Source organism: Arachis duranensis, unplaced genomic scaffold (assembly GCF_000817695.3).
Source record: "Arachis duranensis cultivar V14167 unplaced genomic scaffold, aradu.V14167.gnm2.J7QH unplaced_Scaffold_232527, whole genome shotgun sequence".
Classification (NCBI taxonomy): domain Eukaryota; kingdom Viridiplantae; phylum Streptophyta; class Magnoliopsida; order Fabales; family Fabaceae; genus Arachis; species Arachis duranensis.
In genome coordinates this window covers 1,229,741-1,251,623 of record NW_026264853.1, presented here as the reverse complement: position 1 = coordinate 1,251,623, position 21,883 = coordinate 1,229,741, and the positions used below count along the sequence as shown (strand labels likewise).

General features: G+C 27.9%; 3 protein-coding genes across 4 annotated transcripts; all 3 read right to left on the bottom strand.

The window, feature by feature from the left end:
- Positions 1-1,485: 1,485 nt before the first annotated feature.
- On the bottom strand, positions 1,486-3,928 carry LOC127744254 (ABSCISIC ACID-INSENSITIVE 5-like protein 1). Of its 2 annotated transcripts, none has more exons than XM_052256534.1 (5): positions 3,817-3,928; positions 2,594-3,529; positions 2,287-2,358; positions 1,916-1,945; positions 1,486-1,808 (listed from the first exon to the last, which is right to left on the bottom strand). In XM_052256534.1, exons 2-5 carry the CDS (start codon positions 3,470-3,472, stop codon positions 1,722-1,724), a joined length of 1,068 nt encoding a protein of 355 aa, XP_052112494.1. In that variant the 5' UTR covers positions 3,473-3,529; positions 3,817-3,928; the 3' UTR covers positions 1,486-1,721. The 2 variants fall into 2 exon arrangements, with proteins under 2 accessions (XP_052112494.1, XP_052112493.1); XM_052256533.1 differs by having other exon boundaries at positions 2,594-3,568; positions 3,817-3,891.
- A 7,895-nt stretch (positions 3,929-11,823) lies between these two features.
- Positions 11,824-14,042, bottom strand: LOC127744181 (uncharacterized). Its single transcript, XM_052256462.1, has 5 exons — positions 13,648-14,042; positions 13,395-13,577; positions 13,063-13,274; positions 12,658-12,919; positions 11,824-12,486 (listed from the first exon to the last, which is right to left on the bottom strand). Exons 1-5 carry the CDS (start codon positions 13,738-13,740, stop codon positions 12,055-12,057), a joined length of 1,182 nt encoding a protein of 393 aa, XP_052112422.1. The 5' UTR covers positions 13,741-14,042; the 3' UTR covers positions 11,824-12,054.
- A 2,066-nt stretch (positions 14,043-16,108) lies between these two features.
- LOC127744267 (uncharacterized) lies at positions 16,109-18,715 on the bottom strand. The gene is made up of 4 exons (XM_052256552.1): positions 18,410-18,715; positions 18,121-18,332; positions 16,784-17,054; positions 16,109-16,702 (listed from the first exon to the last, which is right to left on the bottom strand). Exons 1-4 carry the CDS (start codon positions 18,644-18,646, stop codon positions 16,388-16,390), a joined length of 1,035 nt encoding a protein of 344 aa, XP_052112512.1. The 5' UTR covers positions 18,647-18,715; the 3' UTR covers positions 16,109-16,387.
- Between the last annotated feature and the right edge of the window lie 3,168 nt (positions 18,716-21,883).

Sequence of the window (21,883 nt, the reverse complement as noted above, 5' to 3'; positions counted from 1 at the left end):
TATACCAGAGAGATGGTTTTTCTTTGGGCTCAAGTCTTGTTCTACCTGTATATATTTGGGCTTTTAATCTAAAATGAAATGGATCAACTATGTGGCCTTGTGGACCCAATAGAAAAAAGAGGAGAACTGTTACCAAAAAAAGAGAGAAAGTAGACGGCATAGATACAATAAAAAAAATTCCCATCCGCGGCGAATTAAGGGTGAAGGGTACAAACAAACCAAGTTGGGTTGGTCTAGTGATTAGCTCACTAGTCCGCTTAAGTAAGTGTCGGGGATTCAAATTCCGCCTTGTGCATGCAGCAATCCATTGGCCAGCGACAAACCCTTCAGTACCGCGGCGGATTAATCTTTGGCCTGCTGGGTTGGGAGATACCGTGGGAAACCAAAAATAAAAGGGGTGAAGGGTACAATGAAAAAAAAAATACAATGACTCAAAGAAAATAATTTTTATTTTCATTTTAGGGTTAACCACAAAAAACGCCTCCAAATTATTTAAACCTAACAAAAATACACCCGAATTCTATTATCGACAAAAATGCTTTCAAATAATTTAAAAACACAACAACAATGCCCAACAGTAAATATATATTTTCAAAAAATATTTTAGAGATTGAATTTTGATGCAATTTTTTGCAAGTATGATTATAAAAATAATATATTATTATACATAAAAATTGGTAATTTTTTGTTAAGTATATAATTTTTTTATAATTATTTTTGTTAATAACCAATAATACTTTTAAAAAATCACAAAATAATATATACTTAATAAAAAATTACCAAATTTTAAGAATAATAATATCTTATTTTTCTAATTATGCTTGCAAAAAATTGCATTAAAATTCAATCTCTAATGTATTTTTTGAGAAATACATATTTAATGTTAGTTTTTTTGCGGATTATCTAACATTAAATATGTATTTCTCAAAAAATATATTAGAGATTGAATTTTGATACAATTTTTTGCAAATATAATTAAAAAAATGAGATATTAGTATCCTTTAAAATTTGGTAATTTTTCGTTGAGTATATACATTTTTTTTATAATTTTTTTGTTAACAACTACTAATACTTTTAAAAAATCACAAAAAATATATACTTACAAAAAAATTATCAAATTTTAAGAATAATAATATCTCATTTTTTCAATTATTCTCATTTTTTTAATTATTCTTGTAAAAAATCACATCAGAATTCAATCTCTAAAACATTTTTTAAAAATATATATTTACTGTTAAATATTGTTGTTATATTTTTAAATTATTTATAGGTATTTTTGTCGACAGTAAAATTAAGGTACATTAAGGTACATTAAGGTACATTTCTCTTAGCTTTTGAATAATTCGAAGGCGTTTATAGTGGTTAACCCTTCATTTTATTACAAAAAGGGGGTAATATGGAAGATCTTTGGTTCATCCAATTTCTTTTTCTTTTCCCTTTCAAATCTATGTTGATTTATGTTCTGATAAGTAAATAGAAGCCATGTTGCATGTAAATGTATTAATTCACCTTAAAATTGTGGGTTAAACACTACTTAAACTCAATTAAAATGTTAAGAACTAGCCAAAGAATTATTTTTTATTCCAAATGTACAAGTCAAGAAGAGAGGATAATAAGATCTTAGCAGACTCTTAAGATATATATCTTAGAAGATACAGAGCACACACACTGAGACACCTTATTTTATTCTCATTAAATTTTAAAGGTTCCTGTTGACATGTTCACCAAGCTGCACTAATAGTCCTTCTTATTTCCCTCAATTTTTCTGTCCTCTTTTGTGGCTTTGTTGTGTGCTTCCTCTGTGAAATCTGTTTCAATAAAATAAAAAGCACAAATTACAAAGTTATGTTCATAAATCATAACCCTGCAATGTATCAAACATAACTCATATTATATTTGGAAAAACACTCACTACCTCTTGTTTCCTCTTGAGCTCTGCTTCATCCTATTGCACATTCAAAATAACACAACAATATAATAAGAATAAGAAAACATAATTCATAATTAATTACACTGACGTCCCTGAGGTTTGGTAAAATTCAGCATATCCCCATTCTATTTGTCTAAATGAAATTAATCTCCCCTACTTCTTTTAAGGGAAGTTAGTGCTAAATTTATACTTTATAGGCTGTGTTCAGTGTTATATTGCTACCTAAATGTATAATTTTAGAAATAGAATAGACTTAGCTTGAAATTTACCAAACATCAGAGAGATTAGTGTAATTTGCTCCCAAAAAAAAAAATCAAAAGTAATTTAAGAACAGAACTCTCCCACAAATTGAGTACCAGAATTTGTTTTAGATTCTCATTCTCTTCCTTTAGCACATTCAGCTCTGCTTCTAGTTCAACCGTATATGCCTGCATTACAAGACTTTGACATAAGGGAAAGAAAATTAACATCACAAGATATCGTTTTATCTCAAAAACATGTCCAAATGTTAGTGGCTTTTTAATGTAGGCATGACTTTATGACTTGACATTATAGTTCCATGCACCTAGTGTAACAAATCTTAGTTTTTTGCTGAATGTGAAGCAATGAAGCATAACTCAAAGTGGTTACTTGACTAATAAGCATACAGTGTAACTACAAAACCTGTCTTCTCGCCCGTGATCTTGCAGCAGATTCTCGATTCTTCAACATTCTGCGCTGCCTTCGCTCTACCACCACTTCTGGAGGACCATCAATTACCCTCTTCCTGCTGCTGCCCACGCTTGAGTCCAGAAGCCTTGTGGAGCTATTATTATTCTGTAACAAAATTGGATATGTTCCAAGTCCATTGTTATTAGTCCCATGGTTCCCAAGATTTTGTTGGCTAGGGAATCCTACCCCCATAGGAGACCTCACTGCATAACTTGGATCCATTGGTCTATTACTACTTGCAATGTTGCTAATATGATTCTGAAATACTAAAGGCATTATTGTTGTAGTAGCAACTCTTGATTTTGATGTCAATTTTGATTCTTGTACAACACCAGCTTTAATTAGAAAATCCTCCAATGTCATTTCCCCAAGTGTTTGTTGCTTTCTAAGTGCCTCATTCATTCCAATGTTGTTAGATTCATCCCTTTGTTGTGGTTCTTGGTCTTTGTGGATCTCAGACCAAACTTCCTCCACAGTTTTCTTGCAAATTGGAGATGGGATGACACAGAATGAACCTTGTTGTTGTTGTTCTGTTTTTGTTCCAGCACTTTTCATGATGTGTTGAGAAGCTTGTTCATCATGAAGGGTTTGATTTGTGTTGTTGTTGTTGTTGTTGTTGTCCTCAGAGCTCCAAATGCTGGCTAAGAATTCATCCATGCTCATGGATCCAAAGCTCTTACCACTCTTGCATTGGATCTCATCAAGTGTGAGTGAGAGGATTGAGTTCTGCTTGCTCACTGGTTCTGCTGCTTCTGATTGTAACAATTCTTGTGTTAGGGTTTCATGAGAAATGGTTTTTGTTCCAGAAACTGCCATTGTTGTTTGTTGCATCAACAGGCCAATAATCAAACCCCCTATTGGCCTGTTCAACTCTCAGATCCAGAAAAGCTGATGAAGAATTAAAGAGACATTCAGCATTCCACTTAACTAAATCAACAAAATTAAAGTGATTTGATAAAATATTAAAATCATAAATATGATACAATTGATATAAGCAGTTGCATGCAACATGCAAAGACACATCTGAATGTGTTGCAATCAGAAGAATGAGATTATGTCAAAAACAAGTAACATAACTCACATATCATCATGGATTTGAAAGAGTAAGATTAAAAGTAAAGTAAAGGAAGGAAAAGGAAGAGATGTATGCATGTGTAAAATAAGATAAAGAATACCTGAATAAGAAAGAAGAGCATGCAAGAGAGAATGTGATGAATTCTAGAGAGAGGAAAGGAATGTAGTTAGGGAATTGAAGAATAGAATACAAGAAAAGGGGGTAACACTGCGCATATATACACTTAAGAGACTTCAACTGCCATTGGCGACATCAATGCATATGTATGTATGTATGTATGTATGTATGTATGTATGTAACGCTTGGGCAATGGGGTTGTTTGACAAGTTAATTCTGTTATTTCAGCAGTTTGGACCACTGCTTTAATTCCTTTGTGATCAAATCATTATTCTTTTAATTTCTTAATTTTTTTCATACACATTACATATTTACAAAGACAATATTAATTAGGTCAGAGAAAGAAGTTAAAATATAAAAATCTCTAATCAGTTTCTTCATACTTACCAGTTTCTGATTTTTAAAATTACTAGTGTATGTTCCGTACAAACCGGATAATACATAAAATTATATTAAAAATTTTATTAAAAATTAAATAATATATATAATTATAATATTTGTCTTAATCAATTTAAGTTTGATAAGTGATCATCTCACTCGTCCGCCTAAATAACTATTTGGAGTTAGAATTTCGCCTTGTGTATATAGCAATCTATTGGCTAGAGATAAACCCTTAATAAATAGAGTATCAATACGTGGTTAGACTTGGCAGGAGTTTTCGAATACGCAGGTACCCGGATGAAAAGTGTAATAACTTGACCCGAGTCGGGGCAGATTTTGCGTATGGACGGATTTAGAGTGCACCCGCCCCGAATATATACATATAAACACTTTTTAGGAATTAGAATTTGTCTCACATCACACATGATTCATAGCTTCGGTCTATACTTTATAGCCATGCAAGATAAACTCAATCATCTTCACCTAAAATCTTCTTCTTCTCGACTTCTTCACAAAAAAACCGCATAGCTCCTGTCATGTTGTTGCTGAGTCCATCGCCGCTTACCTATTCACAGCTCCCATCTTCCTTCACAGTCAGAGACGGACCCACTTTAATATAGAGGGGGCATTTGCCCCCACAATTTTTTTTTTAAAAAAAGTAATACTTATATACATATATACCACTTATTATATTATATTTGTCTCAAAATAAAATATAAATAGTTTTTTTTTGTATTTTATGTTAAAAAATATTTTGTTAAACTTAACACATAATAATAATTATATTGTTAAATTTGATTTAATATGAAAAATAAATAAATACACTAAAAAATTAGTGATAATTAATTATATTATATTAGTTAATTAATTAATAATTAAATTAAAACTTAGTTTTCTAATTAAATACAACTTAAATTATTAGTGATTTTTTAAAAATTATTTAAGATAAAAATATATATTATCTATGTATTAATATACTGTAATTATTTTGGTCAAAAAATTTATTTATACTATAAAAATTATAATAAGTAGATTTGACAAATAAGTAAAATAATTATTTAAAAATATATATATAAAAAAATATTTAATCATGTTAAAAATAAAAAAGGTCCTTATAAATATTTTTTTGTTATTTTAAATATTATACTATGTGTATGAAATTATATTTTTATTATTTTAAATATTATAATAATGATTGTGTGTATATTTCTAGTTCTTATCAATATGTATTAGATAGTTCTAATTTTAAATTTTGAATATATCTAAACCAATTTAGATTGATCAAGTGATCAACTTAGTCGTCCGCTTAAATAAGTATTGAGGGTTCGAATTCTATCTCGTATGTATAGCAACTCATTGTGGGCCAATTGTAAATTCTTAAATGGAATTCAAATTCATGACAGATTAGTCCTTAACTTGTTGAATATCGTGGGAAGCAAAAAAATATCTATACCTAAATTTTATTATATTTTTTTCCCATTACTAAATTTTTCTGGATCCGTCACTGTTCACAGCTTATGTCATCATCGCTGCTCATCCCGTTACCGTCGTTGTTGAGCCCGTCGCCACCATTCTCTTGCCGAGTTTCTTTTCTCTAGGTAAATTTCCCTTTCTCTCTCTCTCTCTCTCTCTCATTGTGAGTCTGTTAAGTTCTTCTCTTCTTCTTCTACAGACTCATCACTTAGTCACCTTCGCTATGTCCGGATATTGCCGTTGCAGTTTCATCTAAGTCTGTCACCGAATAAAATAGAATTTTTACTCAAGTTAAAAATAGACATGCATGAGATTATTTTTGCATGTAATTTCTGAATTTTCTCATCCAAATTTGATCTATGTGGTTGAGTATTTTAGTATGGGATCATCGTAGTTTTGTTGTGACACTAATGTGATAAAAGTTTCGGTAATTTCATAACTAATATATCAGATAGACCAAATTATTAAAGTAATAAGAGAAATAACATTCAGATTTACGCGTAAAATTTATAAGAGGTTATCTCAGGAAAATATATATTTATAACCCAAGTAGAAGATTGTTAGGAAATTATTATTTCTTAATATATTTATGGATAATACATATATTAATTATAATAGTAAATTATGTAATTTCACATTAAATGACTTATATAACGGTGATCTTATTTATTGTCATAAATGTTAAATTAAATAAGTCATTATTACTTTTGATTTGGATAAATGAGATTAAAATCATGTATACTATTTTATTTGAGTTTTAGGGTTTAATGAGTGTCACACTCAAATATAAATAATGACTTTAGAATTTTGGTCTCCAACACATCAAACTCGCCTTCATAGCTCTTTTTCCTACAGTAAAATTGTGATTCAGCCCTATAAAAAATACAGAAGGTTTTGGTTGACGAAAATCAAAGAACCACAAGAGCCAAGTTCTCTGATCTCAATCATACTCTCGAATGAAGAGACGTTTCCGCGTTCTTAGTTATATTTTTTAATGATTTAACATGGATGATCTTGAGGTTGAGAAATCCTAAAATTTTCAGCTAAAATAAAAATTTTATTCAATCAAATGATAATAAATAATTTTATTGAATTAAATTATATTAATGTGATCATTGGATGATAAAGAATCCATGAAAAATAAATAAATAATATTTTAAGAGTATAGAAATATTAAATTGTCATTTTAATTTACTTTTTTAATCAATGATAATAAATATCTTAAATTAATTAAATTTTTACAAAATTTATACACCTAAAGCTATTTCATTTTTTTAAAAATCTTTTAAAAATATAATGGTTCAATGAGAGGTTGACTATTGAGAATTGAATATAATATTTTTAAATTCGTATTTTCAATAAAAAGATGTACTTAGTTCTAACCATCTTAAATAATTCTATATTCATGGTTACTTATCCATCTAAATAATTCTAACATTGATAGAATATTATTTTTAGATGCAAAAAATTTAAAATATATTTATTTTATTTCAAAAATTAATATTCATATTTAACTTTGAATTCCAACTAATATGACAAAAAAATTATATTTTTTAGTTAAAAAATTAAAGTAAAATATCTATAAATATATTTTTGTGCTTTATCTTTATATTTTTCAAAAATTTTGATAAGTTAATGGAATCAAATCATATTTCTATAACATATATAAGAATGTATATTATACATAAATAAAAAAATTGGGTATAGTAAGAACAAATACATAAATTAAAATAAAATTTAGAAAAATAAGAACCAATAAAATATTGAAGGAAAGAAATATAAATAGAAGAGAAACAAAATTCTTAGATGGAAGAGAAATAATTTAATAAATTTTATGTGTATATAAAAGAAGAATAAAAAAATATATACAGTACTTTATTTAATTTAGTAAGATTTATGGGAATAAACACATAGAATAAGAGAATAAAAAATGATAATAAAAAGAAGTTAAACATCTGAATTAATATCAAAAAATAAAAAATAATAAAATAATGATAATCTATCATAATCTTAATCTCTTAATATAATTAATGAATAATAATATAATTAGTCTACCATAATATTAATATAATCATTTAATATAATTAATTTTAATTAAATAATTAAATAAATTGAATATAAATATGTCTAGTCTAATCGTATAAAAAATAGTAAATTTTTTACAATTAGACATATTATATATTATTATTATTAGTGACATTTAAATATTAAAATTATATTAATACATTAATAGAAATATATTATTATAATAAAAAGTTGCAAGAATTAAAATAATTGAAATTTATTAACTTTAATTAATTAAATTAGCATAAAATAAGAAAGAGATGATTAATCAGATTAAATAAATTAAAAAAATATTACTGAACAAAGTAAATATCATAATAATTATATTACTAATTGAAAAATAATCTATTTAATCAATTCAAATTTTTATTAAAAATAGAAAACTAAAGATTATCAATGAATAAAAATAAAAAGGATATAATACATTAAAGAATAATTTTGGTAGTATAAATAATAAAATTAAATTATTATATACAATTTTTACTTTTTACCTTATTATGATTGAAGTTAACATTAATGGTAAAAAATTAATTTTAAATAGTCCCAATTTATATTTTACAACATAATTAAACATAATTAAAACACCATTCATAATTTTTTATTTTGTGATTAATCAATATTTTTTAAATTTTTTAGTTAAGTCTTATGTGTTTTATGATTGATAAATTTTTTTTACAAAACACAAATTTATGATGAGTTATTACAATCATAATTAATTAAAAAAATCAAGAAAAAATTATAAAAAATTAAATAAAAATAAAAAATAGAGTAAACAATTATTTTGAAACTAAAAATTTGTTAATTGTGCTAGAAATTATAAAAATTTGTATCTTATTTATAATCAATTTTGTTACTCACTTTAACCTTATTATTCATTTATTGTATCTAAAAAGTATATAATGTCACACTTTATTTTCAAAAAGATGAAACTCTTCAAATACATGGGATAATATATAATTTAAGAACAATAAAATAAAAATATCTAGAATTTTATAATAGTATTTGAAATTTTCAATGACGGTAATACAAAGTGTATAAATCGATCAAATGAATTCAATAGTTATTCTTTGCACATCTTATTTAAATTTGAATCTTAAATTTACTTTCATCTTTTTTTTTCTAATATAAATTATTTTTGACAAAAAAAATAGAGAAAAAAATTTATTAGACCAAAAAAAATATCCGATCAAAAAATTATTATAAGGAGATTTATAATTAAAGAAGAAAAGAATAAAAGTATTAATAATAATTAATAAAAAGAAACGAAGTTTGTATTAAAGAACGTTAGAAAATAAATAATAAAGTTCATATTAATAATAATAATGCTGAGAAATGATGTTGCTGCTTTAGGCTTCTAACATTTGTCTTTGGCCATCTTTTTTTCTGTTCTTTGTCTTTTTTTTTTTAAATTATCAAGTCATAAAAAAATAAAGAACAATTCAAGAAAACAAAAATAGTAAGATTGAAAACAGTAAGATCAATAGTAACTATATACAAATTAAAATATATAGGAGAAAACAAACTATTATATGATGGAATTAACTTGAGTATATTTCATCATTAAATAATTAAATAAACAAATTTAATGCACAACAAAATTACATGTAAAGAGAAAAAAATAAAAAAGAGTTAAAATATCTAAAGTGATAAAAAGATTATTTTATAGAAGACTATAAAATAATGAACTTCTAACTAAATTAAACTGTACTTATTATTATTAGAAAGGGTAAGAGAGAGCAGTAGAGAAAAGGTTTGTGTGTATTCAAGTTGTGTAAAATGATACAATATAGAAGGGTATTTATAGGTGCTAAGAGAATCGAAATAATAAAGACGTAATATCCTATAATAAATATTTAGATATGTTAAATAATGCTAATTGATCTAATTGATCCTAATTATACTCTAACAATTATATTCAATTAATTGATATACATAATATTAAATTATGTGATACTTAAATATCTCAATTAGTTGATATAATTAATCCACCTAAATGAATTGTATTTAATGAGTTAAAAAAATAAATCAGGAAACATTCTAAGAAACATGCCACGTCAACTTTATCATTAAGTGCAAAAATTTAATTTTTATATAATAGAATAAATAGAATAGATAGATATCTCATTATTCGTTATTTTAACTTATCTATTATATATTTTTTTATATTTACCACTCAGTATATTAAAATACAATTTATATATCTAGATAAGAATTACATAGATATTTAATTAAAAGAACATTTAATTTTTTAAAATATAATAACAGTTTTAATTTCTTTAATTTTTCTTTTTACATTTTTGTGTGTGTTTTTTTAAATAAAAGACAAGCCTATAGCAAAAATAGGAAGAGATTGTAGTATTTATTGAAGAGGAAAAAAACAAATATAATTAAAATTCATACATTTAAAATGTGTTTGAACTTCGAAAAATGAGATGAGACATGAGAACCATGGACACTTAGCTTCAATGAATCTGTTTATACCATTCAACTAAGTGTTTTTTAGTTTTTTGTTTTCTTCTCTTCTATTTCATATGAATTTATCAGTGCCAAACATGCATCGCATAGAGTATTTGTTAACTCCATCCTAATCCATATATTATCTTTGCTAAACAAAATATAAAAGAAAAAAAAGACAGTAAATAAATTAAAGTTATTATTATTTAAAGTGACAGTAAATATATTAGTATTTTTGTATTTTAAATTAATTAAGATCTAAATAAAAGATAACATTAATTTAAAAAAGTTAAATTAAAATTAACTCAAACATTGATATTTAAATTATAAAAAAAATTGATTTTCATATTTTATAAAATATCATACTGGCGGTAATTGTAAATATGAAGCTACTTAAAATTAAATAAAGTAACACAGATAAAACAAATTAAAAAATATAAAATAACTTAATCTTGTATAAAATTTACCTATAAAATTCTGTACCGAAAAATAATTTAATTTTAATATATTAATAATATAAAATATTTTATATAATCATTCAATTCAATTAGATTTATCTATTTAGGTCATTATTAAAAAATAAATTTAAGATACCAACATACAATTACTTTAAATTAAGCAACAATTATTAATACTATATAAGAGACACACTATTCCACTAAAAATGATTACCATAAGGAATAATTTTTTAATTTTCTATACTAATATTAGAAATTTTATATAATACTATATAATAATATTATCATTATCAATACTGTATGATATCAAAACAAAATAAATTACCATGCTAATATAATATTATCAATATTATATAAATCATCTTTGTATTTATTTTTCTGTGCGTATATAATATTTAATTAACACATTAAGACATATATAATATTTTGTTAATACATATATAATATAAAATGATTTACAAATTATTATTAATTCGTATGTAATGTATAATTAAATTTAATGAATTCAATTAGAATAAACAATAAATTATTTATTTTATTTTAAACTTTATAAATGAATAAATTAATTAACTAATATAACAACTTATAATTAATGTAGTAAAATTAATTAAGTAATATATATTATAATAAATTATATTAATATTTAAATATCTAATCAAATCAATTAATAAATTATATTGAATGAGTTAAAATAATTAAATTAGGAAACACTCTCGAGACTCTGGAGCATGCCATATTAGCTCCATCATTAAGTGTAGACATCCGATTTTTATATAATAGAATAGATAGATATCTACTTCCTATATTTTTAATTTGAATAAATATATGGAATCAATTTTAATTAATTAACATTAGCCCATTTTTTCTCTTATTATAAAATTACATTTTTAACTTTTATTTTTTGAAAGGTTTAAGATTTAAGGATAGAATTTAGAATTTAGGATATGTAACTTTACCTTTCTTTCTACAGAAATCTAAAAAATAGATCATGTTTTGGAGAAGAACATCTCAGGTTGATGGAGAGTTCTATTCCTTTTGTTTCCAAACGTTTATAATCCAAAAATTCTAGGTAAGTTTAAGACCATCTTTTTCATGTATTCTTCCTTTCTTTCTAACAAGTTACACACTTAGTCAAAAACAGAACACTTTCACATGCATGATTCCAAAAAAATGATGGCTAAGTATAATTTAGTAATTTACATATAAGGCACCTTCTATTTCTATTTTTCATCCAACAAATCACAAACATAATTTACACAATTGACATATTTTTCCCAAAGGAAGAAAAAATGTAAACAATAAACAGATGATGAAAATGTAAAAAGCAATCCAAAATAAATATTTTCATGGAGAACTCTCTATATCTACCATTTTTGAATGAAAAGCAAAAACTAGTCCTTTGGAGTATGAAGAGGTAGGGTTAAATGATCCCTACAAGTAGGATCCTCCTCTCTGGAGCAAGAACATTTGTCCTCAACCCCATTGAGTGCAAATAATGCTGACTTATTAGGCTTATATGCAATGTATTCTTGTCCAAGTAAGAGTGCCCTTAATATGGCCTCACATAATCCCCTATAGTACACAATTAAATGTCCACCATCTGGAACTTCATGATAATGTATCCATGGAAGCTTCCCTGACACAAACCTCTGAAGTTGAGATGGCACAACCTTGTCTTCATATCCCTGCCATATGTGAACTGAAGAACTTGTGCTATGAGGGAATGGATTCATGAGCTTTAAAGGGTCAAATTCCCATTTTCCAAAAGCAACCCTCCAATCATGCCTAAGTGTGTCAAATACAACTTGTTCCCTTAAGCTGTCCTGTAACAAGCAACATAACAGAAAAGGAATTTAAGTGTTTCAGCTTATGCCTACTTCCGTATACAAAGATGACAAACAAAATGAGACACCAAAGTGATGACAATCAAAGTTAAAACATATGTAATGTTGAATAATCTTATATATACAGGATACCAATTTCATAGGTAGTACCTTGGTAAGCATTGGGAAGCCAGGGAGTGTTTTTAGAATATCAATATCACTCTTGTTGAAGAAAGCTGGGTTCTTTTCAATGACAGCAGCTGAAGGCAGCCACTTTTGAGTTACCCACCAATGCAATAGCCTAGGACAATAACTTGCAAGCCACCTAGCCCATTGCACAAGTTTCCTTCTATAATCCTCTCTTATTAGACTCTTGGGAAGTGAAGGCCACTTGTAATTGATCATTGGTGCTATCAGTGCCAACCCTGCAAGCCTGCACAAAATTAATTAGTCCTTTGCTTAAACTATGCATACTGATATACAATACACACACAATCTCCCTCTTATCAAACAAATCCTAATAGACTATTTTGTCTTGCAATCTATATATCCATATGGGAGGTTGTAATTCTGTACCTGTGGGGCAAGTACTGAAGGCAACTCCATGTAGCATATGAACCCATTGAGACTCCAATGACATAGAATTGTGGCCCTAACTCTAACTGATCAGCAAGTTCTTGAATGTCAAGTGCTTCACTTTTGAGCGAGCGTTTGGGATTTGGATCACTTTCTCCATACCCAGCTCGGTCATATTGCAGCAGATATATGCCTAGTTCATCTATTAGTTCCTGTATATATGTATATATACACGTTGAGTTTTCAGTCATCTAACCTTATTCAGCATATGAATATCTTAATTGTATAGTACTACTATTCTGTTTAAGTTGAAAGGGAATGAGTAATTGTACTTGGGGTGCGAGAAAGTTCATCTCTTTAGAGCTTCCAAAACCATGGACAATGATGATCTTGTACTTTGCCACATCCTTAGAAACCCCTCTCTCAAGATAAGCCAGGTGCCTCCCATCTCTGAGTTTAATTCTTGGTGAAATCATAACAAGATCATCTTGGTTTGGAGAAACAACCTTAGTCCCCTGAAACAAAAACCAACAACATATATAATATTGAAACCATTGAGAATGAACAAATCTTATCAGTGTTTACCTGACAGAAACCTCTGCAGAGTTGATTTGTCTGAGATTGTGATGGTTTTTTATCACTGAACAATAGTTTAAGGTGATATCCGAATCTTTTCATCTGTTCTTGATGACTTAGTAGATCCAAGCTATGCTTTTTATTTCTGTGTGCACATCAAATATGAATGGAATGAAAACTGAATTTGGTTCATTTGGTTTGTTTAAATCAGAGAGGTTTTGAGGTACTTGATTTGACTTTCTCAAGTTGTTTCCTTTGCTTCTGGGGGATATCCTTTACAAAGGTTCCATTAAGGAAGCATCTTTTTTTTCTTTTATTTTTTCAAAAGAAAAATATCTTCTAGTAATATCACTTGAACTTATCTCCTTAATCCTTAGAACTGCTTTATTGAAATGTAGAAATTTACAAGTCTAACATATTTCATGGGTTTGTTTTGTTGAAATTAGATATATTTTCTTACTGGAGGTGATCTCTGTTGACTTAGTTCAATAGGATGATTAATTTTTATTTTTACTTTTTTGCATTTTAATATAACCGTACACCATAAGTTTAGATGTTAGTAAATTCCTGATGAAATTAGAACAACAATGGCAAGTTGTATTGATGATTGAAGATTAAAGAAAAAAAAATTGATTACTAAAGCTCATAATGCTGGATTGCTGGCTCCTGAAATTGTGCATATTTCGATTTAAGACCACACTATCACATACAGAGTGGCAAAGTGTAATTAGAGACTAGAGTGATAGCACATAATAATAATAATAATAATAATAATAATAATAATAATAATAATAATAATATGTTTGTCAATGCAAATATAACACAAAGCAGACTTCTTCATTTTATTTTTATTTTCATAAGCCTCTCATTTAAATTGCCCTGAATTATATTTTAGTAATAAATGTCACATTTTCTTTAAGCATTCCAGAATATTCTTTTATATATTTAGCTGGATGCATGTCACCGTCACTTTTAGGCTATGTTTGGTTGAGAGGAAAGAAATAGAGAGGAAGAAAATAGAAAGGAAAGAAAAGAAAGGAAAGAAATTGAGTGGATTTTTATTTTCTTTAGATGTGTTTGGTTGAAAGGAAAATAAGAAGGAAAGAAATGTTATAAAAAGACAATTTTACCCCTATATTATAATATATATTGAAAAAAGTGAAGGGGTAGTATTGGAAGTAGAAAGAGAAACATTAGTTTTCTCTCCATTTTCTTTCCAACGTTGGAGAGAAAAAAAATTGGTGGGGCGCTCACCAATTTTTTTTCCATCCATTTTCTTTCCCCTCAATTTTCCTCTTCAACCAAACAATAAAAAATAATCATTTTCTTTTCCATTTTCTTTCCCCCCTTTTCTTTCCTTCCATTTTCCACTCAAACAAACATAGCATTATTGTTTTCTGGCTCCTTTCTTTATTTTGATTAATCCTGCAAGTTTTGATTTAATAATTAATATGAGATTACCTACACTAATACAACATTGCTTGCAATTCGTAATTGCTTCTTGCGGAGAATTTAATTTTAATAAAATGTTAGTTTTTTACTAGGGAATACTTTATAAAGACGCAGAAAACGCTTTTTTTTTAAGATATTTTTTAATAATTATAATTTAATATATATAATTATTTAAAAATTAATTTATTTGACCTAATTTTAATAAAAATAATATAATTTAATTGATTATATATATTAAATTTTTAATTTTTAAAAAAATATTTTTGACATCTTTATTTAAATGATTCTTTTTTACTATTTACTGATTCAAGTGTTAGTGTGTTACCCACTATAAAAGTGCGTCTAACGCAATATTTAATTATTTTAGAACACAGACACGGATTGGGGGACTAAATTTTCCTTAAAATAATAACGTGGATATATATAGACAAATTTTGATGTGATTATTTTGTGGCAGGAATCAAATATAGAACATTCTTTTTTCCCAGATAGGAGAGATGGAGATGGAGTTACGTATGTTATGCTGCTGTGTTAAATTCTTCCTAATCTCATTAATTACGTACAAGATACACTAATGGAAAAATAGTTAGCCCCGCTATGAATACCCACGCAGTGATAAACAAGTCAATCATATATATAAGGAAAAATTAGCCTATTATTCAAGCAATGTTTTTTGGTTAACACATATAGCATTATTACATTGTTATTTATTTATTTTGTAAATCAAATTCGCCTCTAAAAAATTATTCATTTTTTAAATTGATCTTTAAAATATTTTTAATCAATTTCATCTTTTAAAAATTTTAAGTTAATAACATTAGTTCTTCTGTTAATTTTTTTGTTGATAGTGTCAAAATTTGCTAATATAACATGTTAAGTGATACTATAACATACATCTAAAAGTTTTAATTGACTATTAACATAATAAAGTTATAAAATTAGATCAAATCAAAATTTAATTAAGAAAAGAATTTGAGGTATTAAAAATTTTCAATTTAAAGTTGATTTGATCTAATTTCATAAACTGATCGTATTAATAGTCAATTAAAACTACTAAATATGTTGTGATGTCACATAATATACTATATTAGCAAACTCTAACGGCGTTAATAATGAAAGTGACGGAAGGACTTAACATGACTAACTTAAAATCTTTAAAGATGAATTTGATTTAAAAAAATATTAAAAACCAATTTAAAAAATAAATAATTTTTTAGAAACTAATTTGATTATTTAGAGTTTATTTATTACATCAAAGCATGTTCTATTTGGTCTAATTAATTAGCCAAATCAATAATTAATTAATTTTTGGTTGTTTTCCAAGCAAAAGTTCTCTAAAAATAGCTTCACAGAAGTGCTTTTCATGAATGATGAAATGTCCACCATCCGGAACTTCATGATACCTTATCCAAGGTAGTTGCCTTGCAAGGAACCTTTGTAGCTCAAATGGAACAAGCTTGTCTTCATGACCCTGCCATAGATACACATAAGAAGCCTCATCATTTTGTGGGAATGGATTTTGAAGCTCCATAGGGTCAAATTCCCAGTCTCCAAAATGCACCATAATATCTCGATACAAGGATTCATATTCACCTTGCTGCCGTATCTTATGCTGCAACATCAATTGATTCACTATATTATTGAGTTTTATTTATGTAAACTCTATGAAAGTAGGTAGCAATGGAAATTGCACCTGATTGGGCATAGGTACTTGTGACATTTGCTGCATAGTTTCCAGGTCTCGTTTGTTAAGAAGTATAGGGTGTCTCTCAGATATAGAATCACGAGGGAAGAACTTCTGGGTCATCCACCAATAAAGCACAAATCCAGGGGCATAGTGGGCAATCCGCAGTTTCCATTGGTCCCTTTTAAGTTGCTTCTCAAATTCCCGCTTCACCAATTTTGGAGGAAAATAAGGCCACCAGAAATTTATCACAGGAACTACTAGTGACACACCAGCTAGCCTGCACCAACCATCAATGCTATCAAGCATCAACTACTTTTCAGAAAGTAGACCTCTAAAAATGTTGATATGAAATTATAGAGTTATAGGTATTTGAAATTAAAAGTATTTTTGAGATTATAGAGTTATAATAGGCCTTTAAAATTGAAAGTATTAATTACTTTTCATAAAATAGACTTCTAAAATATTTTGTAATAAAATTATAGAGTTGTAGATCTTTGAAATTAAAAGTATTTTTGAGATGAAATTATAGAATTATAATTCTTTAAAATTAAAAGTATTAAGTAGTTTTCACAAAATGGACCTCTAAAAGATTTTGAGATGAAATTATAGAGTTATACGTCTTTAAATCTAAAGACTTAATTGACTATTTTTAGGTAAAGATTCGTATGTAGATATTTTTATTTTATTTTTTATGAATCAATTAGAGTAGTACTTGATTATTTAAACAGTGGTAGAAAGACAAATATTCAAAACCACAATAATGCACCCAAACTAAAGCTCTAACCAAAAGACCTAACTGCCTAAGCAACACCTACATATCTTAAACACCAACACCAAAAAATCATAACTCCTCCAATATAAAGACAACCTTGAATACTGCTTTTAAGTTTATGTCGCACTAAGTATAATCAGACAAAAAGCACAGCCCTAATCACCATAGAAGCCAATCTAAGAATCAGTTATTTCTTGGGGGTATTATTATCCGGGAACAAAGATTTTGGTCTCATAGAAAACAACATAAACAGACATAACCAACACCTAATTAACAAGAGAGGGCTCAAACAACTTTTACCATACGCAATTATTCTCCATTTCTCAAGCAGTTAATCATTCTCCACAGTTGATACCATATGCAGATATTTTCAATATGAAATTAGTAACTGAAAATGATTAAATGATTTTATGTTTTATTAAATTATCATCTAATAATTATTAATTATTAATTTTATACCAAGATAATAACATGCAAATTTTCACCATGCACTTATCTCAAAGATCTAATCTATTATAAAAATTTTGGAGAACTTATTTGTGAATATTAACGGTCAAATTAATTAGCATGCCTGTGGGGTATGTATTTGAGACAGGCCCAGACAGGGTATGTTCCAATGGACATCCCAATAAGATAGAATTTAGAACCCAGGTGCAACTGATCAGCAAGTTCTTGAATATCAAATGCTTCACTCTTCACATTGCGCTTTGGATTTGGATCACTTTCTCCATACCCTGCTCTGTCATATGTCACAAGGTACAAACCCAGCTCTGCCATCACTTCCTGCATGTATGTCACTCTCATTATATGCAATCATTTTTCAAATTAAATATCCTTGGAGAGGCAAATGGAGTTCTTACTTGAGAAAGAGGCAAATAGATATCCTTGGAGCTGTCATAGCCATGGACAAGAATGACCTTGTATGTAGCATTTTCTCTCAGGACCCCCCTCTCGCTATAAGCCAAGTGTCTACCATCTCTCAGCTTAATTCTTGGTGAAGTAATAACAGGAGGACCCTTTGGTGGAGGAGGCATTATTCTTTTATATGCATAAATTACAACACTCACTACCACCACACATGCTGCTATTCCCAGCATAATGGAATGGACTAGCTAGAATCAAAGAAAGAATGAGTTGTGGATGTTTTATTAAATCTACTCAATGGTATCTTATTTGCGTGTGAATGATAGTTTTAGACCTGAAGAACTTTATAAAGCATAATTTGGTGAGGGTTGAGATTGAGACTGAAGATTCAGCAAAGCATTTGATGGGTTGGCTTGAACATTAGGTGATCACTATTTAATTATGTATAAAGCAAGGACTACACCCATCTAACAGTCTCAACTGAACTGTAACCAACTGGTTTGGTTTGGTTTCAATTACTAATTGTTCTGTCTCCTCTTCTGATTGTTTGGAGTGTTGGAATCATTTGCTCTTTTGTCTCTAAGTATTCCTGTTCCAATAGTTTAGCCTTGAAAATGGTTACATTAGGATTTACTTCTGCCTTCTGGTTAATTGCTTGATTTCTTGTTTTCCCACACCTACATGAGAAACCTTGCTTTGCTGATGTATGTTTTATATTGTCTATACTACGTCTACATTAAAATTAACCATTAAGTATAAAATACATATTGAAATATAAATACACAAAAATAAATTAAACTATATATAAATATATATACAAATATATTAATAGCTGATTTTAGTGGTTGATTTATGATTAGGAAAAGTCTAAGGGGCCAGAAGTTTTATTGAATTTTGGTCAACATGTAACCAGCAGAGAAAAGTGAGCCATTAGATAAAATTTCACACCAATCTCACACCATCAAATTATTATTGATGGCTGGCTAACAATCACAAAAATTGCTGGCCCCTAGCATTGCTCTTATGATTATATAGTTATATTATATTAAATATTTTGGGTCATTTTGGACCTATTTTGGAGCGACAGGGCTGTCTTTTGTTGGGCCCATTTTTTGTTAGGCCCACTATACCGAAATGTTATTAAAAATTGTGACTGTTGTTGAAGTGCTGGGTTGAAGTGGCAGGTGTAATGACTGCAAAGCCCAAAAAAATAAATAAATAAAAAGAAGTTTCAGTTAATTATGCTTCCATGTTCTTTATCTTGTTACAATTTTTGTCTCTTTCTCTAAGATACTTCCGTACCGTAAGTTGTAATTAAATTAATATATATGAATGGAGGAAACTTATCCTAAAAAATTTCCAATTGTACTATGTTCGCATATTATTGATATAATACCAAAACTAATGATGTAGTAGAACTAATAAGTAATAAATAATAAGCCAAGCCCTTAACCCTAGATATGATTCTTGAACTAGCTAGGTGGCCCCCACTAGCTACTATAATAGTCCACATACTGTACCAACCTTAAAAGTGAGGGAACCTCCAACAAGAAAAGGCGCATTTCTAAAAGAAAAAAAAATTATTATTCATTATTATTGATTTTTTAAAAGATTTTTTTTCTAAGTACACAATACATATCCACACACTTCGTTCTCGATCGCAGTAAGTAGGACTCAAACCCAAAACCTTTGAAGTGGGGAGGAGACGAAATGCCATGTAAACTATAGTTCATTGGCTACTTTTTTAATAGACTTTAATAAGATATATACAATAACAATAATGTTAGGGAATTAAGAGGGGTCCAGCCAAAAACCCCTGCCAACTTTTCTTGGGCCTGGACTCCGAAATCCATTTCACTTCAACAACATCCAAAAATTCACCCTAATAAACCCCTATTCTCTCCTTTTACCGTTTTATCGCAGCAGAATTTGAAAACCATTCACGGCCGCGCTAGAGTTCCAGGTTCATCGAATAAACTTTTCCTCCGCCTTCACGGGACGCCACGCCACCATCCAACACGTGCGGACAACAGTCGATCTCCATAGACCATTCCAGAACGCCGCATTAATCGGAGCTTCCCCACCCTTGGCCGCGGCGACATCGTTTCACCCAGGTACAATCAACAAGGTGTTTCTCCTTCTCATCAAGGACGCGCCACTGCTACGGCACGTCAGTGTTGGCAGTGCCGTTGATGCCTCCCTGCTCTGTCCATCGAACGCAGTGCTCCAACCTCAGAACCTCCCTTCGCATAACTAATTGGTAAGTATTTAGGGTGTGTTTGGTTTTACGTTAGAAAGAAGAGAAACACGTTTGAGTGTATTGAACGCTTTCTCTTTTTGTTTGGATACTTTTTTTCTCTAAACGCCAACGTGATTTTACCTTCTTAACGTGCGTTTGTAAGAAGCTAGAAATTGTAACTTCTGCGTTTAGAAAATCACGTTAGGATTGAATTTATATTGTTTTATCAATTCTACCCTTTACTTCGTTGCTTGTAGTCCCTTTAGTATTCGCTTTGTTAAAATTTGTAAGTGTAATTTTTGTATATTAACTTATTATTATAATTTTGTTATAATATAAGGGTAATGCTAAGTAGCCAAAAAATAATTACAATATAGAAATGTCATGTAAAAATTTCTATTCTCTTGGTAAGTAAGTGATATACACCTCCTTATTACTTATCCTCCTTATCACCTATCATTTTGCTGCATATTTGGAGTCATCAATGTTCTTTCCAAAATCAATTTCAGTTTCTCTCAAATCAAATTTCTAACATCTCTCAATCACATTATTATCCATTAAATGCAATAATTCTCTGCAAAAATTATGAAAGTTAAATAATTAAAAAATTTTAACAACTTCTACTATACAACTTATATTTTACATATAGACTATTAAAAAATAAAAAATAAAAAATAAAATATAAACAAAAATTTAAAAATAATTATTAACTCGTCATATTAAAATCAATAAATAAGCATACATATGAATATTAAAAAAATATTAAAATAATTAAAATCACGACCTACTAGTTCATATATGAGATAATTTGAAGAATACAATAAGACGTATAGTTTAAAATTTGATAATATTAATTATAAAAATTTATTAACTATAGACATCATAGGTATGAAATTATGAATATTATGAGTATAAATTATGGATGTTATTAATATGAAATTATAGATGTTATGTGGATAAATTTATGGATGTTATTAGTAAATTTATCAATTGAATAAATTAATTTAAGAATTTGACATTTTTTAAATTCAATTATGATAAAATTTAAAAATATTTGTGTTAACTTAATAGTTACTTATGCAATAACTAAAAAATGATACGTGTATGGTTGTAATATCTAATAAACATGAATTTAATTTTTAGATGTTAGTTGTATGTAATTATAGATGTTATGTATATAAACGTATGAATGATATGTGTATGAACATAGTAGTACAATATAATTATAAAT

Excerpts from the sequence above, each read along its gene's own strand:
- LOC127744254 (XM_052256534.1), bottom strand. The coding sequence starts at position 3,472 with ATGCAACAAACAACAATGGCAGTTTCTGGAACAAAAACCATTTCTCAT. Across the intron at positions 2,359-2,593 it reads GATCACGGGCGAGAAGACAG|GCATATACGGTTGAACTAGA; the intron begins GTTTTGTAGTTA and ends CTTGTAATGCAG. Across the intron at positions 1,946-2,286 it reads AGAATCTAAAACAAATTCTG|GATGAAGCAGAGCTCAAGAG; the intron begins GTACTCAATTTG and ends AATGTGCAATAG.
- LOC127744181 (XM_052256462.1), bottom strand. The coding sequence starts at position 13,740 with ATGAAAAGATTCGGATATCACCTTAAACTATTGTTCAGTGATAAAAAA. Across the intron at positions 13,275-13,394 it reads TGAACTTTCTCGCACCCCAA|GAACTAATAGATGAACTAGG; the intron begins GTACAATTACTC and ends ACATATATACAG. Across the intron at positions 12,920-13,062 it reads CTTCAGTACTTGCCCCACAG|GCTTGCAGGGTTGGCACTGA; the intron begins GTACAGAATTAC and ends AATTTTGTGCAG.
- LOC127744267 (XM_052256552.1), bottom strand. The coding sequence starts at position 18,646 with ATGCTGGGAATAGCAGCATGTGTGGTGGTAGTGAGTGTTGTAATTTAT. Across the intron at positions 18,333-18,409 it reads TCTATTTGCCTCTTTCTCAA|GAAGTGATGGCAGAGCTGGG; the intron begins GTAAGAACTCCA and ends ACATACATGCAG. Across the intron at positions 16,703-16,783 it reads AAGTACCTATGCCCAATCAG|CATAAGATACGGCAGCAAGG; the intron begins GTGCAATTTCCA and ends TTGATGTTGCAG.